Source organism: Amborella trichopoda, chromosome 9 (assembly GCF_054954075.1).
Source record: "Amborella trichopoda isolate Santa Cruz 75 chromosome 9, AtrichopodaSantaCruz75HAP2 v2.0, whole genome shotgun sequence".
Classification (NCBI taxonomy): Eukaryota; Viridiplantae; Streptophyta; class Magnoliopsida; order Amborellales; family Amborellaceae; genus Amborella; species Amborella trichopoda.
In genome coordinates, this window is record NC_142344.1 from 38,554,051 (window position 1) to 38,572,807 (window position 18,757).

The window sequence follows — 18,757 nt, forward strand, 5'->3', positions numbered from 1 at the left end:
GGATCCACCGGGTATACCGACGTGGGTCTGGGTGTGGGTCCAATATTTGGACATGGTGGGTCGAGTGTGGGTCCAAAACCTGGACACAAGCACTATTCGGGTTTGGATCCGATTCCCGTTGGTCCCGACTTGTACCCGTAAATTGTTGGAGATAAAATACCTGAAGCCCTATTTATTTGGGCGTATTAAAGATTGTATACAATAAGAACTTGTAGTCATATTTAAACGACAAATCAGACAGATTGAAATCTAATGGCAGGTGATTGTGACCTTGTTGCCAATAATATGGTTATATGATGGTAAAAAATGGGTAAAAACAAATAAAAGCTCATAGTGAGGGTGGCAATGGACCCGACCAGACCTAAGACCCGACAGGATAGACCTGAGATCCAACAGGATAGACTTGAGATCCAACAGGATAGACCTGAGATCCAACAGGATAGACCTTCGACCCAACGGGTATGGGTCTAACTTTTGGACCCTACGGGTCAGATCCGGATCCGAAACTTGGACCCGAAACTATTCGGGCCTGGGTTTGAGTCCGGCTCCAACTGGACCCGACCCATACACAACCAGTTGCCAACCCTACTACTAAGAATTGCACCTTGAAAGTTTCAATTTCTGACATCGAAATTCGAGTTGCCAAACATGCCATAAAAAGCATCTCCAAACTTTACATTTTTTATAATATAGAATTGCATTTACTATCAATACCAGGAGATCACAAATCACTAGCTATAGATCTCAAATTTAACGGCTTAAAGTATGTCACACGAAGTTTGACAAATCTTTTTTGAGCTTAGACTCTAGTAAAAGACACATTTACAACCACCTAAAATCTGTTGGCTAAAAAGTGATTTTATACCAAAAATAAATAGACACTGCATATACTTTTCCTTTTGCTTTTTGTTTATCGCTTAATTAAAGAAACATGATGTCTTCTTGTCCTTAGTAGAGAAATTTTGTAGTCCACAAGATTTGGAGTAAAACAATTTGGATTTAATGGGATTCTACTCATATTTGGAATTTTGTAACATCGTAAACTGACTAACGACAATTGGTGTACGGGTGATTGGCACGAAATGGTCGCATCCAGTACTTTCAGGTCTGCTAACGGGTCGGGTTGGTTAGAGCCCGTGAGAAGGTCCAAGGCAAAAATAATAATTTTTTTGCAAGTAAATAGTAGGCCCCAAGGTGAAGCGGCTGAGGGTAACTAATGACAAGCCAGGGTTGTGTGATAGAGGCTGACGCTTTCAGATTTTAGGTGTAGATCGAAGTGAAGTGAAGCTCGGTGCTCCTGTTTCTGTCAGATTTGAGTTGCTTAACATCTCTATAATTTTTTTTATATATTATATATAAATATTTAATTTATTATATTAAAACAAAAATCCAAAATCTTCCACCAAATCAACCAAAATACTAAATTTTTCCATTTTTTCTCACCAAAACTAAAGAAGCTAATTGATACTTATCCAAACCCCACCCTCATATAAACTCGTTCGGATTGGATGGAAATTTGAGGAAATTGCCAAATGAAAGAGACATGTAACTGTCTAGTCAAATGCACCAAGTACAGCGTTTGTCGTGCTTTTTGGGTAGAAAAATTCATAGTATAGGGGCATAAGAGAAATTTATATTATGGAGGAGCCCAAACCTCAACCTGCTTCGTCCTAGTTTTGTTGGCGTCACGGGCCCGTTTCAGTCGTTATATTTGTCAACCAACGAAGTCCCAATCAAACCAATTCTATCTCCTCATCATCGCACCTTTCATCCATTTCAAGCAATCTCACTCTGTTCTCTCTGTTTTTCTGAATGACTCTCTTCTCTGCGATTCTTCTACAATTCTCCTCCGTTTCCAATCATGTAAAAAGCAGCCTCCCCACCATTTCATTCTCTTCAAGTTCGTCTCTCTCTCACTCATAATTGCAACAATTTTTTTTTGTTCTTTCACTTTTGCTGTTGCTTTGGGGACCATGACACAGATCCTTCACTCCAAGCTCCCCTGCAAAGATGAGGAGACAGATTTTGATTCCTCTGCAAGCTCCTTTGGGCAAAATGATGGGTTTGTCTCTGAAGAAGATGAGGATTTCGTGAACCCAAAGTCCCCTTTTATAGTTTCTCGCTCGAGTTGGGGTGGGGACGTAGGCCCTGGTTGCTTTGAGGGAAGCGTAAGGGATCGAAAGGAAGAGAGAAACAGGGATCAGTTTCCTGTGTTGGACATTCTTGTGGCTGCTTTGAGGAAATCACTGATAACTTGCAGTGTAGATAGAGAGGATATTTGCTCAATGGATATAAGTTGGCCTACTAATGTGAGGCATATTGCACACGTTACGTTCGATCGATTCAATGGATTTCTTGGTTTGCCGAGGGAATTCGAGCCCGAACTTCCCAAAAGGGTCCCAAGTGCCAGGTCGGTTTCAAAGCTCTTTTCCCTATTTCTTATTCTAGCAAGAGTTTAAGGTGTTAATTTGGCGTGTTTTTTTTGTTTTTGTGGTTTTTGAGAAGTGATTTTTGCATGTTGGTTTTTGGTATGTTATACCCTCTTAGTGTGGATGTTTGATTTGGGTCAGAATTTTTCAGGGAAGTGAAATTGGTTTAGTGGTTTTACCTTATTAATCAATTTGTTCTATTTTTGTGGTTTTAGCTTTTAAGCAAGAGATTAATTCAAAGGAATTCTGTCTTATTCATTTCGAAAGTACGCTCAATTTATTGAAAATGTGGATATCTCTAACATCAGGTCTTTAAGTAAACTTAGATACTCAAATAATTCTACAGTTCACTGCTGTGGTTGTCTTTTCAGAAACAGTGGGAATTGAAGCTTGAATTTCTAGATTAGAAAAATTATTTACTTCACTGGTGCTTGAAACAAAGGCAATGGCATGCCACAAGTGGAGGAGATTGATAGCCGAATTATAATTTTACCTGTAAGCTTAGAAAAGGCTATAAATGGCCAGTAACAGAAGGGTTTCAACTCAAAAGTTACATTCTTAGTTTTGGACTTTCCTGATTACTACAAGTATGTTTTAACAAGTCCCTTGGGGTTATAGATCTTTCACGTTTTGTGAACATGTAGGAATTTTTAACTAGGATACATTGTGACCAATTTTTCCTTAGAAACTAATTTTCAGATGCTTTACAAGCCTTATTATTGGGATTGAAATTTCAGCAATAGTGAAAGGAATGATTTTATTCTAACATAAAGATCCAAGTGATCTGCTCACTATATTCTTGGTGATACATTGTAAACATGTTCAATCCTTCGGTTATTGATGTAAAGGGAAAGACAAAAAAGCTGGGACCGTTTTGATCATAGTTGGCCGATATGAGACCCATTCCTGACATGATGAGCCACTCTGCCACTGATATAAGTTGATTTTTGACTAAGCCCTATCAACTTGCCCATTTGTGCAAGGGCATGACCTACATCGGCATAAAACCTATGGGAAAGTATTACTATAACCAAATGGACAATGGAAAACCATAGTATTACTATCACCATCCTTTGAATTGAAAGATGATGAAGGAGAGAAGGTGGGTGAAACTCTAGGAAGATGAAACCATAGATAAGTAGAATGCCCAAGTGTGCATTCATGTGCTTGGGAATATGATCGAGTAGGAAAGAGAAACTCTCTCAAGCCCACTTTTCAAGCGCTAGTGAAGCGTAGTCGTGGAAGCTTTGCCAGATGGGGGCAAGCAAAGTGTGTAAGCACTGAGTGATCCATCGAATTCCAATTTAGTAGACTTTGCCTTGGGTTTGGTTCCCCCCCTTTGCCTAGCTCAAATCTTACATACTTCTCTCGCTGGCTCTGTGGTCAATACAACATTAGGTGCTATTAATGTTAGTCTAACAGCGGTCCACATGTTTATAGGGAGCCTAAGGAGAGGGCGAGAGCCTTTAGATCATCAGTTGACCTTGTTGCTACTTTTTTACTTGTGTCATTATCAACCAAGCCTTATCCCAATTATTTGGGGTCGGCTGATAAGATGTAGCAAAGTTTTATGCTGGCTCCCTCTAACATTTGTACTTGTATCCAAAATCAAAACATTGAGGTTTTTTCTCTTTATCGATGTGTCAAAGAAATGGCCCCTTCTTCAGCTAGATGTTGAAAATCCATATCTTAAAAGAGAAATATAGGAACAAATTTACAAAGAACTCTATTCTTTCTTTCAATTAAGAGAAGCACAAGGGATGATGCGCAAGTTAGAGCAAGTCTTTGATGGCCTATAGCAACACCAAGATTGTGTTCTGAAAATTTTTACCATGCAATGATGAAGGTTGGATTCCATAAAGCTAGTGCATTCCATTCTGATTTATCTAAAGATTGTGAAGGACCTGGGCTAGTAGTGTTGCATGTGGAAACACATAATGGTTACAGTAACTGAAATGCAAGGGATAGATAATTGAGCACTAATTATGCCAAAATTAGAAATAAAGGATCTGAAGAAGCTAAATATTCCAGAAAATCGAAGTGACGATGCTAGATAAAATGCTACATTTATCCCATAATGCAAGCAATTAATCTAGTGGCAAAGTGCTAGCTTATAAGGGACAAATTAAGGAACTTGTCATTTGTATCAAATCACTTTTTGTTGATAGATAGAAAGCCATACAAGGATCCACTAGATATCTTGGTACTGTCACTTTTCTTACCTGTCCAAAAGTATCAAATCACTTAATTGTTAATACAAGTATTGTTCAAATTGCCAGGAAACCAGTGGTTATGAGTGGATAAAACACATTAAGGTTCATTGGATTTATGTCACAGAGAATGTAACAGAAGGGAGCATCATCTCTCCATATCGTCCTAGTAGAGAGCAAGTTGCAGACATTTTGACTAAGTGAATTGGGTGAGGCATATTCAGTGCACATTTTCTAATGCATCAACTCACTAGCATGGAATGCTAATGTGTGTTATTACTTGTAGGGGTATTAATGGAAATACAGAATTGTAGGTGCTCTGTTTTCATGATTTATTTAGCACTAACTATGTGTTGTAAAATATGTCCATAGTCCTCTTAGAAACATGTATATTTAATGCAAAACAGAAGATAACGAATGTGATGAAATACAGCTCCATATGGATGCTTTTACCAGAATTACCAGAATTGTGTTATCAAATTTTTTGTACCTACAACTGTGAATAATTAACTCACATTGCCCATGATTATATAAATGCTCCTTGATGATGGGACAGTTTCAACATTAATTGTAAAAATAGAACAGCTCCTTTAATTTACTGTGAGGCACTAGGTATTGTTGGATGAGGTTGAGACTTTTATACTCAGATTGGTTGGCTTTGAATTAATGACAAATCATGCTGTATTGGTTCTGCCTGAAGTACTATCCAAGTTCCCTGATTTGAGGTGGTTTCATTCTGTTTGCTGCTGCAATTATAATACTTTCATATGGCTATGATGGTGGCTGTACGTAAAACATATGTGGTTAGAACCATATTTTATTTTAATTTGTTTCTTACATCTGGAGAAATGTATTTGTCCGAATCACTCATGCTCAATGTTTTTCTTTTGGCCGTATGGCTCAGTTTTCTTTGTGTGAGTGATTTGAGTCTGGAGCGGTGTTTGTTTCTAGCCTAGCCAGGTAACTATTTTTTGGACAAATTATTATACCAAAGAAGGCAAAAGAAAATGGAATCTCTTCCAAGTGCCTTTAAGACCTATCCTGTCAATGCTTCTTTTTCCCTAGTCTTTCTATAGTTGTTTCTGGGTATTGATGTGTAATAATATGCCAAGTCAAATTTAGAATGATCTTCACTGTGAATGGTTTTCAAATTAACATAAATCCAACTGACAATGATCAGATTGTGCATGTGTTACTAAAGAGAAAATGTTAAATGAATTGGTGACAGCCCATTAAAGAACAGGAAGCATCATTATATGAATAAATTCCAACTAGAAATAGCATATATGTTAATAGTTAACTGAGAGAATAGTTAAGACACAGATAAATTGTAAGGAAAAATTTAGTTCATGAAGCTCTAGCAGTATTGTAGTGTGCGGTAGAATGCTCTAATTGGCTCCATCTTTTCTCCAAAACTCCTATATTAGTGTTTTTAATAATAAATGATTCATAAAACTAGTTGTTTTTGTGCTTTTGAATTTGTAAGGCCTAATGCCTGCTTTGGATTGCCATTTCCCTTATGGAAGTTCACAAGTGGTAATTCATGGTAGTTTTGTCAAATTCGCTGCTAAACTTGAGATTTGCAATCAATGTTCCTCAATGCTTATGTGTTTTGCCCATACTTAACCATTATTTGAGATTTGCATTTAAGGTTCCTCAAATTCCAATTGTTTTTGCTGATGCTTTTTGCATTATCACTGTTTACTTTGACTGCTAAGAGACAAATTTGTAATGCTTTATAGAATCAAAACAAGAATATTAGATTATGTGAGCAATTTCTTGATAATATAGAACCTAACTGCATCTATTTCTTGTAGTGCAAGTGTATTTGGTGTTTCTCCAGAGTCTATGCAATGTTCATATGATGCTAGAGGGAACAGTGTGCCAACAATACTTTTATTGATACAGAGGCGCTTGTATTCACAGGGTGGACTTCAAGTATGTCCATACTTATCTAGTTGTTTGATACCTCATGTGTCATACTTCAATCTTCATGTTGATTCTGTTTATTTCGTTGTTTTGATTGAAGGCAGAAGGCATATTTAGAATTAATGCGGAGAATGGCCAGGAGGATTATGTCAGGAACCAGTTAAGCAAAGGAATTGTACCACATGGCATTGATTTACATTGTCTAGCAGGACTAATAAAGGTACTTCTTGTGAGATGCTTAATATTATCTGGATGATTTCACAGGTTCTATCTTGGCATTTGGTTGTATCTTCCATATAGAGCTAGAGAATCAAATAATACTTGCATATAGGTCTTGCTGTGAGGTGTAAACTTTTCCTTCAGGTTGCATGTATACATATATATCTATTGACATTTTGTTCATAATCGATACATATCTCTTGTCCATCTTTGTTTGTAACATGGATGATACGTAGAACAAATCTTTCATACTAGGATTAATTACTCGAGAAGATTTGGTTCTCTATGTGACTTTGGGATATCTTCACATACATTGAAGTATTTAGTTCCCCTTCAGGATTTCTACAGTTGCAGGTACAGGACATTGACAATTGGAATTATATAAGCAGCAAGGGATATAGAATATTTATTGATATCTTTCACATAAATGGAGGTTAGTTTCCCTTTAGGATTTCTTTAATTGTAGTTACTGGACATTGACAATTGAAATCATATAAGCAGCAAGAGTAGTGCAATATTTTGGCAACCAATAAATTTCAAAAAAACATATTTTGGCAACCACTATTATGACATTGGACCCAACTTCATCTAGGTTCTCTTTATTGATTTCACCATCATAGTTATGATAGCAAATAATATAAAGTTGGTTTACAATGCTGCAATCTCCACGAACATGACTTACAAGGACTCCTCCAATGTATATAGTATCTCAAATGTAGTTCAGCATTGCACACAATAAAGATTATATGCATTATATTCTAATACATGAATGTACCATTCTTGTAAATATCGATTGGAATCCAAATCTGCATTGAGTGTTTTAAGGAGTGCCCCATTTTGAAGGGATTTCTCAATTCATATCTTTATCTCTCATCATCTCGAAGTTCATGAACATATATCATAATTTCATGGGCATAATCGACTGATGTTTTCAAGCAACAAAGTGCATGAGTTCCCTTATTCTTCTAGTTCCACTCCTTTTGATACCTTCGTCCTCATTCTCCATCCTACATTTTGCATTCCTACTTGTGACATGTCGAGATCTACTTCTTCATATGTGCAGCAACCATCCTTGGACTTTGTCAAACAAAACTAGTTGTCTACCATGACAAAAAGGTATCCAATGGCAAGCTGCCTCCAAAGTCATTCCATTCAAGTCTTTTAGGCATCTTGCCAGTCTTCTTTCCTACTTGATCACAAAAGGCTGAGCAAAGGATTTCTGTTGTTTCTGAAAAACTTGCTAATAAAAAGCAGCAAAGCAAGATGACATTTGATGGCCATCTTATTTGAATTAGATGCTCTCATGGTTAGAAAGGATATTGTTGTTGAATATGTCAGGTTGAGACTAGTGCTCATGGAGTGTTGGACAATGAAGGAATTCATCAAGAGGGTTATCAGGAATATGTTTTAGGGTTTTAACTGTAAGACTTCCCTCTAAGTATTGTAGCAAAGATGCCACATGCTCATAATGGGAAGATCTTTTTGTTTGATTAGTTTTCAACTCTCTATTAGCTTGTTTATTCAGTGTTTACCTCTCTATTGGCTTGGAATGAAGAATGTGGTTGTTTACAGTTACTTAGGTTTGGAGGTTTAAATGCACGAGGCACTTAAATTATTACTCTATTCTTTTCTTTCTACTTTGTCGTTTCAAGGTAATTGTATGGTATCAAACACATTCACCCTGATTTGAGAAATTTCACGCAGCTGCTACATGTGCTGGGTATCTGGCAGTTCTCTTTTCTGATCTATCCTCCACATTGACTACTAATTTACTAGTTTATAATGGTGATACTGTTATTCTTGGTGATACCTATTGAAGAATCTTATTGCTTGAGCAATAGTTACACAGTTTCAAATGAAGGATATAAGCCATGTGGCATTCTTTTGGGGGAGGGGCTGACAGTCGTGAATGTACTATCTTAATGCAAGACTTGTATGAATCTGATCCTGCTAGTTTGATTGATTAACAAAATCTAAAGAAATAAATCGATAAAAAATGAAAACCGAAATATAAAATGTTCGTGAAAAGGGAATATAGGATGGGTTTAAATGGTGCAATCTGTTGATCAGTTGAACCTGATCCTTTGTATTTGAGGGTTGACCTAATCAGATACTGGCCGATTTGGTCTAGCCTTCATAACATTTTTATATGTGTCACAGACTCATGGTTAGAAAGAGAATGGAGACACCTTTTGAATATACTATCATGTAGTTGCCATGAAGGGTGAGAAGCATTGGATTAAGATGGAAACCTCTCCTTCCTCAATTCTTATTTTGACGGTTGAGATAGAGAACACATGTAGCAGGCACAGGCTGCTAAATGTATTTCTCTATGTATTCCTCAAAATCATTCTTTCATTTCTTTTCATTACAAAGGACATGCATTATACAGTTTTCATAGGAGGTATGTTTGTCCTTTTTAATGTAATTGATTTTGCAAGGACATTTTCCTCTCAGCCTCTTTTCATGAGTACTCATTTAGTGCAGTTTGATTTTTTCGCAATGTTTGCATGGTATGACCCTGTTAATATTTCATTATGCTTGGATATTTTCTATTTCAATTTACCAATAGTCTAATGTGGTTCTGGAAACATCCATTTACTCTTTACTTGAACTGGTGGGCCTGATTGCATCCAGATTGGTATACTATAGTGCCAAATACTAATACTCTAAAATATTTTAAGTAGTAAATTGACATGCATGTATAGAAAAGGATCCCCTGCCAAAATCTATACCTTTCTTAGTTTGTTACTTCCGAGAGTGGAGAGTAGTAATAGACAGCTCAAGCTATGCCTAGGCAAGATGTGTATGAAGTTATGAGTCAGAATGTCAGATCAATTTCCAGCTGGGACAAAGAAACTGGTAGTGTGAGCAAAAAGGTTCAATGTAGTGGAGAGAATATGAACTTTTGTCAGCTTAGATGGATAACTGATTTTTGTTTGATGAATATTACAAATAGGGAATTTAGGAAGGTGATGCAAATAAAAATTGGGGTTATCAAAATTTTATTTAATGTTTTTAATGGATTAAATTTTGTATAGGGCAGTGTGTGAGTTGTTTTGGGGATATGGTTGGTTTTAATATTAGGCAAAGGGATTTAGATCCCCTATTTTTATGGACTTGGGAGATTCACTTAAGAGATTCATGAGAGATTTAGATAGAGATCTATGGGAGATTTATAGGGCCTCACGTTGGGAGAAGAAGAGATTGAGAAGAAGAAGAGATTTGAATAAGAATTGAGAGATCTAAAGGATTTAGATATGGGAAAGATAAGAATTTAGATAAAGAAAGATCAAATGTGGATAAAGATTGAGAAAAGTGCGAGGAAAAATAGGTTGAGAGAATTGTGAGAGAGGGCGTGAGAGAGAGAGAGACAGTTTTATGGTTTTTTTATTATTTTTATATCTTATTTCTTTTATTTTGTAATTAAGGGAAGGGAGTTCCTCATTGCGAACAAAAGAGAATTGATTTGAGTAAAGAATCTGGGTATTGTGAAAAGATATTTTGGAGTGGACTTCCTGGTAGATCAAGAGAGGGGGTATACACTCTCACCCTTTATTATGATTTTTATTTTAATTATTTCTTCCCTCATCTTCCCTGTGTCAGAAGGCCATTAAGGGTTGTCAACAAACATAATTCCAGGTTATCTGGCAGCTTCATGTTGTAGGTCATGAAGCATCTAAGTTTACAGGTATGGTACCTTGCTTGTAGTGGGAACCAAGTTTGTGTCATTTTCTTTAGGTGATTTAGTCAAATTACTTTCTATGGCAAGCTCCTTGTCAATGGGAGCATATTCTGTAGTTCTTAGATTATCGAATTCTTGTTTCCTGGTAATCATGGCAAAAAATAAATAATTACTTGTCAAAACATGTCCTCAGTGTAGTTTTTTTTGTGTGAATGTAACAAGTAGTTAACCTGTTACCTAACAACAGAACCATTAATAAATGTTTATTGTTCCCCCATCATCATTCTTAAGGAGGACGAAAGAATTCCTGCTGATGGTTTCCAGAAAACACGAGCCTCAATATTCTTTCAGTGAGTGCCAACTTGAGCAGAGCCTATTCAATCTGCTGATCTCCTAAGAGATCATTGAGTCGAGGATTATTTGAAAACATGGAACCAGGAAGGAGGTGGGTCTGAGTGGGCTCGCTGGGTCTCGATTCTGACCTGCAAAGACTCGAACCAGAACCACTGACTTTTCTGAATAACTGCAGAGACTCAGTAAGTCTTGTAAAGACTCAGGTTACCCAAGTTGGGGTAGCGTGCCGGATCAGAGAGACTTGGGCAAGTCCAAGTCGGATTCACTGAGTTTCTAATAGCTGAGCCGGAGTATTAATAGACTGTTTTTTTCACATTCTACTTGATACTATCCATATTGATCCCTTGTTTTTCGTCTAAATTATTTCTGAGTTTGGACCTGATAATCATCTTGTTCCTCTTCAGGCATGGTTTAGAGAACTACCTTCAGGCGTACTGGACTCTTTGACACCTGAGCAGGTGATGCACTGCAACACAGAGGCAGAGTGTCTTCAGCTTGTGCATAGCCTGCCTCCCACTGAGGGGGCACTGCTCAATTGGGCGATCAACTTGATGGCCGATGTTGTGCAGCATGAACACCAGAACAAGATGAATGCTCGCAATATCGCTATGGTGTTTGCTCCCAATATGACACAGGTTCAGAATCATGATGCCCACATTACTCAGCATAAAAAATGAATTGATTAAAGGAAAAAATTACTATGACCCATATGATTAAGGTAATAGTGTGATCATATGGGTCATTGCCATCCTATCAATGGGCTGGATGATGATGGAGAATGTTCTCAATTGAGAGTCCCCCTTCATCACTATCGGACGATTGATGGGATGGTGATGGTCTCCCCTGTATCCATGCTGATACCCTAATGATATGGGTTGTGGAATACATTCCCTTTGTTAAATAAACCAGGACAGATGTACCACTCTCTAGTGGACTGTGATAAACCATAGTCGGTGGGTTCATGATCATCCAATAAAATGGAGTGAGTAGGACCCAGGGGTATAGAATGATCACAATGTTGGGTCCGTACTGTCTTTCCATCACGGTTTAATCAGAGGGTGATCCCCATTTTGTAATTTTGGTTGTTTTGCCCTTCAATTGACTATAGTTCTCCCCAGTCCATGTCCTGTAGTACACTTTCCAGACGATGAAAATACGATTTATCACATTGTCTTTGTCTACTCTTTCTTGTTGCAGATGGCAGATCCCTTAACTGCATTGATCCATGCAGTTCAAGTGATGAACTTTCTTAAGATGTTGATTGTGATGACTCTGCGTGAGAGAGATGAGACAGCCAGAGACCCCAAATTGTGTAGCTTGTGCTCAGACTCTCCAAATACTGAAGGCCATAGCTGTGTCCAAAATGGATCTTCATTGGGCAAGTTCTTGCAAGTAAAGCACAGTAGATCATCCAGTGCTAGAGAGGATAGTTTCCGGAGTTTTCAAGAGCAAGATGAGGTTGATGGGGAAGAGGAGTTTGTGCGCAGTGGGAGTTCTCCTGTGGAGGGTAAAGTGGGAAGCACGGAGCGTGGGTCATTAGATGGGTTTACTGGTGGTGATATTGAGGGCCTATTTGACAGGATGAGCTTGAGGAAAGGAGTGAAGAAGCTTTGCAGGCACCCTGTATTTCAATTGGGTAAATTATCAAAGAAGCCGCGAGAAGTCCAGATTGTAAATTCCAGGATAGAAGGCGAAGAAGTGTGGGCTGCATGAGTTCTTCAAACTTGGCAAATGGTTTCTAACTGATGATATTTTTTTTAATAAATTTTTATTTTCTAGTTTGTTAGCAGTGTGGTTGCTTAGTTTTGTTGTATCGTTATCCGTCTTTGTATAAATTGGGTTTTTTGAGCTTCAAACCCATGTAGAGTTAGTGGCTTGTGATAGTTTTCTTTTGTAAAGGTAGAAGAAAATGAGGGATTGCTCCAATGGGTCCAAGGCTCTTGGACCAACTTGAACCAAATGGGGCCAGCTTATTCTACTGGGCCCGGCCTGGTCCCTAGACTTAGATACCGGGTGACTCTTTATCTGCTCCTGTTTTTTCTACTTCTGTCCCCTCTTCAAATTTGCTTTTCATCCTATGGACTGAAAATGGGGATTTAAGTGAGCCACAGGATGGACTCTCAGAGAAATATTAAGAACCACGAATCGAAAGCAAAAATGACAGAAGCTCATCCGTGAGTCAATAAGAAAGGACTGAGAAGAAAAATAAAATAAAACCAACTAATGAAAGCAAAAGCAGTGGACGGGCGAATCCAATGCATATGCCCAAGGGTGAAAATATCCACTTTCTTGATCAATTCTAAAACATCATCAAAGATATTAGCATTTGGACTAGATAAAACTGATGATATTTAACCTCAACTCTCTCTCTCTCTCACTCTCTTATATGAACGTGTGAGAGACGTAGAGCTTACATTCTGTTCACGTGATGTATGGTCGACATGTGAGAATGCACGCATGTAAGATCTAAGAAAAAAAAAAATGGTTGTCCATATGATACAGGTTATTAAATATACGAGCTTATTAGCATAATAACTCCATATACAATTATTCACATCCATCTCCAATCAAGAATACGCTCATATGCAGAAAGCCACGGAAATTCCCTCAAACAATAAAATCAGTGTCACGTAAGTCGGATCCAATTACACTAGAGGCAATAAGCTCAAAACAGCATCAAATTTGATTAGCTCTAGCACATAGGTCAAGTGTTGATGCAAATTCAGAAGATTTTTTTGGATTAGCATGAACTGTGGGGAAGAGTCCAGTTAAACGTAATCAATGAGAATGGGACCATGGCGCTGCACAATAAAAAGGCTAGTGGCCAAAGGGTCCTACACCCTTAAGGTCAATTCTTGAAACCCAACAGTAAGCATGATCTTGTCGAATAGTTGTGAATGATTCATGTGGGCACCATAGTTTTTCTTACCATGTGGGCACCATAGATTTTTTTACTTGTGTACAATGTGGGCTATAGGTTTTCCAATTGAGAATTTGTCATAAACATTATTATTTTATAGGTCCTTCAAAAATTATATAATTTCGTTGTAGCCCCTCCCTTATGTCTCATGGCAAGTATGTGCAACCTCACCCCCTCCTTACATATCATACTGGGTTTGCTAAACCTCTTTCAGTTCTTCTTGAAGGGCAACCTCTCGCATTCTGCAAAAGAAAAAACAAGACTTGATCCTGATGCCGTTTCACTTTTGTGTTAATTTTGTAACTGCGCTCTGCTTCTTTTGCTACATATATTCAATAGTTATTTAGAATACAAGAAATACATCCCCTCTCTCTGTCTCATGGCAAGTATGTGCAACCTCACCCCCTCCTTACATATCATACTGGGTTTGCTAACCCTCTTTCAGTTCTTCTTGAAGGGCAACCTCTCGCATTCTGCAAAAGAAAAAACAAGAATTGATCCTGATGCCGTTTCACTTTTGTGTTAATTTTGTAACTGCGCTCTGCTTCTTTTGCTACATATATTCAATAGTTATTTAGAATACAAGAAATACATCATATTAAACGAGGCTCCTCCACAACTGTTAGAACAAAGAAATGGGGACTCTGTGGCAACTGGTCTTTCCTATGCTAAAAAGCATTTAGGATCACGGTCACTTACGTTTCTTCAGTGTCAATATACTAATTAGGTTTGGAGATGGGTGTGGATGTGTTTGGATATGCAGCTCACTGTTCTGATGAGTTTGATGGAACTGTTTACATAGTGGGAGATATAGAATGTGGGTGAAATAGGGAGAGTGCTTTGGAAGATTATTAAGGATGCAGAGTATGAGAAGTTTGGAAAGAAACAAATATAAGATAATGTGAGGATAAAGTTTTGTTAATAAATGAATTATATGTGAAAATTAGAGTGGTGTTTGCTGAATGGGCATCGATTAGGAAGGAATATTGGAGTACATGAAGGATGGAGTTTATGTATAATGTTAAATAAGTCATAAAGATGAAGGGAGTGGCACAAAAAAGATCAAATGGGAAGCATAAAATTATGGAAGTATAAAATCGAATTTTAATGGGAGTTCTTTGGGGAATCCTGGTAGAATTGGTATAAATGGGGTTTTAAGGGATTACAATAAGGTTGTGTTGCAGAAGTATTGGGGTGGTAAGGGAATTATGATTGATAATGAGGTTATGTGCACCATTGCAAGTACTGAAAATAGCAGAGGAATGGAAGATGTATGTTATTTTTTAGGGTGACTTCATGAATGTCATAAAATGGTGTAATAGGTTAATGAAGGTGCCTTGCGTGAGAAAATACATCGTTGATAACACCCAATGTATATCTCTTTGTATAGTAGTTTGTTGAAGACGATAAGATAAAGCTCTTTGTAGTTTGAAAGGGATCAGTTTGTTGAATAGTATAAGACAAAAATGTAACAAGTAGCTGTAACAAATTTCTTTTTTGAAGGCCACAACGCATACGTATGCGTTCAATGTAATAAATATTAGGAACCCCAAATTCCTTAGAAAATTAGGAAAAACCATATCCCCTCCTGGGGATCTCCTTTTTCGGTCGCTCGGATTTGTTGAAGGAGTTGGGGTTCCATTCTTAAACATGACAACATTCCTTCCCCTTCGCTACGGGGCTAAGATGGGTAACACTCAACCACAGCTTCTAACAGCTTCATTTCTCGAACCATCAAATGTGCCATGGAAACCACAACTTTTCAACTTAAAGCGTCGGCTACTACATTAGTCTGGCCCGGTTGGTAATCAATTGTACATTCATAATCATTCAATAAGTCCATCCATCTTCTTTGCCTCATGTTTAGCTCTTTCTGGGAAAATAGGTACTTGAGACTCTTGTGGTTTGTGAACACCTTAAACTGGGCCCCATAAAGGTAGTGCCTCTACATTTTTGACACGAACACTACTGCTGCGAGCTTTAAGTTGTGAGTGGGATATTTTTGCTCATGCGGCTTTAGCTGTCTAGAGGCGTAAGCAATAACTTTACTTCTCTGCATAAGTACACATCTGAGCCCTTTATGGGATGTATTGGTATAACCACAAAGTCTTCATTTCCTTCGAGCAAGCCTAATATTGGGGTTGTGACTAGTCTCTTCTTAAATTCCTGGAAACTCCTCTCACACTCCTCTGACCACACAAATTTTGCATTCTTCTGGGTCAGTTAAGTTAGGGGGTGTGCCATATTTGAGAATCCTTCTACAAAGCACCTATAATACCCTGTCAGTCCCAGGAACCTACGAACCTCAGTCACATTTATTGTATTTTCCCACTTAAGTACGGCTTCGATCTTAGAGGGGTCGACCATGATCCCATCCTTAGAAATAATGTGTCCAAGGAAGGCCACACTGGAGAGCCAAAACTCGCTATTGCTCAACTTAGCATACAATCTTTTCAACTTCAAAGTTTGAAAGACCATCCTTAGATGTTGTTCATGAAGTTCTTGATTATTCGAATATATCAAGATATCATCAATAAACACCACTACAAAGTCATCTAGGAAGGGTCTGAACCCCTATTCATCAAATCCATGAACACAGCAGGGGCATTGGTTAACCCGAACGACATCACAAGAAACTCATAGTGACCGTATCGATTTTCTGAAAGCGGCCTTTGTGGTGATGAAGGCCATCCATCCGTTAGGACTACCTCACTGATTTGGATGTAGTTCTTCAAGATAGAGCGGAATGCCTTGTACTTGTCCAAGTCATGGCCCCTTTGTTGATGGTATTTGCACCAAGGGCTTCGGCCTTTTTGCATGCTTAATTCTTGTATTTTGGGAACATAGGGCACTATAATCTCATGCTGGGACATCTTGTCGAATAGGATTGAAAGTCGCTCTGGAGGTAGCTTGGTTGGAGAACAGTCGCTAATGGATCCCTCGTGGACTATGACCATGTGGGAAGTTTCTAGGGCCTCAAAATCTTTCTTGAAGCCTTCTAGGTCGATCTGTTCGTTTTGGATTAGGGCATCGACGTGCTCTTTTAACTGGATGCAATCCTGGACTGGGTGTCCTACGCTCCGATGGTAGGCACAATTCTTGGGTTTGTCAATGAGCTCTGCTTGTTCTGGCTTCTTAGCGTCAGGGAGTACCAACATATCTTGATCAAGGAGTGTTTCTAGGAGGGTGGGACCCACTCCTTATTGAAGCTATACTTTCAATTTAGTCTGTGCAAGAATTCCTCAGTTTGATGGTATTTTTATGGCGGTGACACGTTAGTGTAATTCTTCTTCTGACGGGTTTGCAGCTACACATGTCTGGGCCTTAGTTGGTATCCCTCGTGAAATGTCTAGGGTCGACAGAGGGGCTGTATTGGCCGTAGGCTTAGTGTCGAGAGGTGTGGTTGTGATGGCTGCACTGATTTGGGTTGGTTGGTGTAGGGATTCGATCTGTTGCTGCCAGTGTTACGAGCTTAGCTGGTGCCTGAACTTTGGGCTCAGTCTCCTCCATGGTGTTTTAACATGCTTTCGATCTTGGCAGCCTTTGTGATTATGTCGGAGAAGGTGGTAGGGTTGCACGCCTCGACATGTAGGGAAATTTCTTGTTTCATGTTTCTCACTCATGTTTGCACAGATTCTATCTCACTCATGGGGCTGCTTAGACATGGCGAGGTCACCCCATCTTTGGATATATTTTTCCACTGACTCGTTTGGCTCTTGCGTCATGGTGATGAGCTCTATGGTTTGGACTTCCAATTCCACTTCAAAGAAGCGTTTGTAGAAGAACTGTTCAATCTCTTCCCACGAGTGGATTGAGTTTGGTGGCAGACATGCATACCATTTGAATGCGGGTCCCTCGAGTGTTTCTATGAACTGTCACAAGAGTAGTCTGGTGTCTGTGGCTGACTCCTGACATGCCGACATGAAGTGGGCTATGTGTTGTTGTGGCGACCCTGTGTCGTTGAAGGTCAGCAGTTTCTTTTTTTGGTATCCAATAAGGAAGGGGACTTGGTCAATTAAAGGTGGGTAAGGGATTTTGTATATGTGATTCTTGGGTGTTTTTGATACCTAGAGGCCTTGGATGCTCTTGTTAATCATCGACTGGAAGTCTTCTTGGGTGAAGGTCATCGGGGTGACCTGTGAGGCTGTGTTATGTTGGTCTTGGAAGGAGGTGGGTGGATCACCATGTATTGAAGCTTGGCCCACAAGTGGTGGCTGTGTTCGGTTCCTCTCATCATTCTGGGATCTGAGGGGGGAACTCACATCCTGGTGGAGAGACACCACGGTGCGAGTGTCCTCCAGTCGTTTGATCATGTCGAGGATGTCTCTTAGGATGCTTTCAATGCTTGGAGGTGGATCCTCCTTTTCTCCTTCCTCGTAGTTCACCACCATTACTTCGACTCGTTCACCTGGGCTCGATGATTCGGCTGGTGGGGAAATCCTGGTCCTCTTGGTGCCTCGTTCTAGGACACCGGTTAGTAGTGGCTGAGCCTGTCCTCCCCGAGCTTGAAATTGCCTCACAGCTCAGGTGAACACGGGTTCGGGGCGGCCTGGAGAACGGGGTTTTTTCGAGCGTGGTGCTTCGAGGCTTTGGGGCCGTTGCTCGTCCTTGTTTGGTGTGTGACAATCTTGCGGGGATATCTCTCTGACTTGATGGGGTTTTGTTGAACTTTGCGAGTCGGACGGGTTGGACTCATCTTCGCTTATTTCAATGACAAGAAATTCAATGATGTCGTTCATCACGAGAGGATATGTGTCTTGCAGTAGGTAGAATTGGTTGCTCTTCAGTAAACCCTCTGTGGTTGAATGTTCAGCTCGACCCCCTTCTGAGGCTACTTGGGTCTGCCTTGCCTGCTCGTGTCGAGGGAGCGGGTTGGTCTTCGCAATGGATGATCCCGCGCTTGCTTTTCATGACAGTCATGTTTTCGCATAAGGGATGAGCCAGCAGGTCTCTTTTGGACATGGCTTGCCCCATGTTCTATTTTGGGGGGGGGCTTCTGCAAGCATAGCGC

At 39.2% G+C, this 18,757-nt stretch overlaps 1 protein-coding gene across 1 annotated transcript; it reads left to right on the forward strand.

Moving 5' to 3' along the window:
* The first annotated feature begins 1,666 nt into the window (after positions 1-1,666).
* LOC18439043 (rho GTPase-activating protein 4) lies at positions 1,667-12,682 on the forward strand. Its single transcript, XM_006849053.4, has 5 exons — positions 1,667-2,410; positions 6,457-6,577; positions 6,669-6,788; positions 11,231-11,461; positions 12,024-12,682. The coding sequence occupies exons 1-5, from the start codon at positions 1,974-1,976 to the stop codon at positions 12,537-12,539; spliced, it is 1,425 nt and encodes a 474-aa protein (XP_006849116.1). The 5' UTR covers positions 1,667-1,973; the 3' UTR covers positions 12,540-12,682.
* The last annotated feature ends 6,075 nt before the right edge of the window (positions 12,683-18,757 follow it).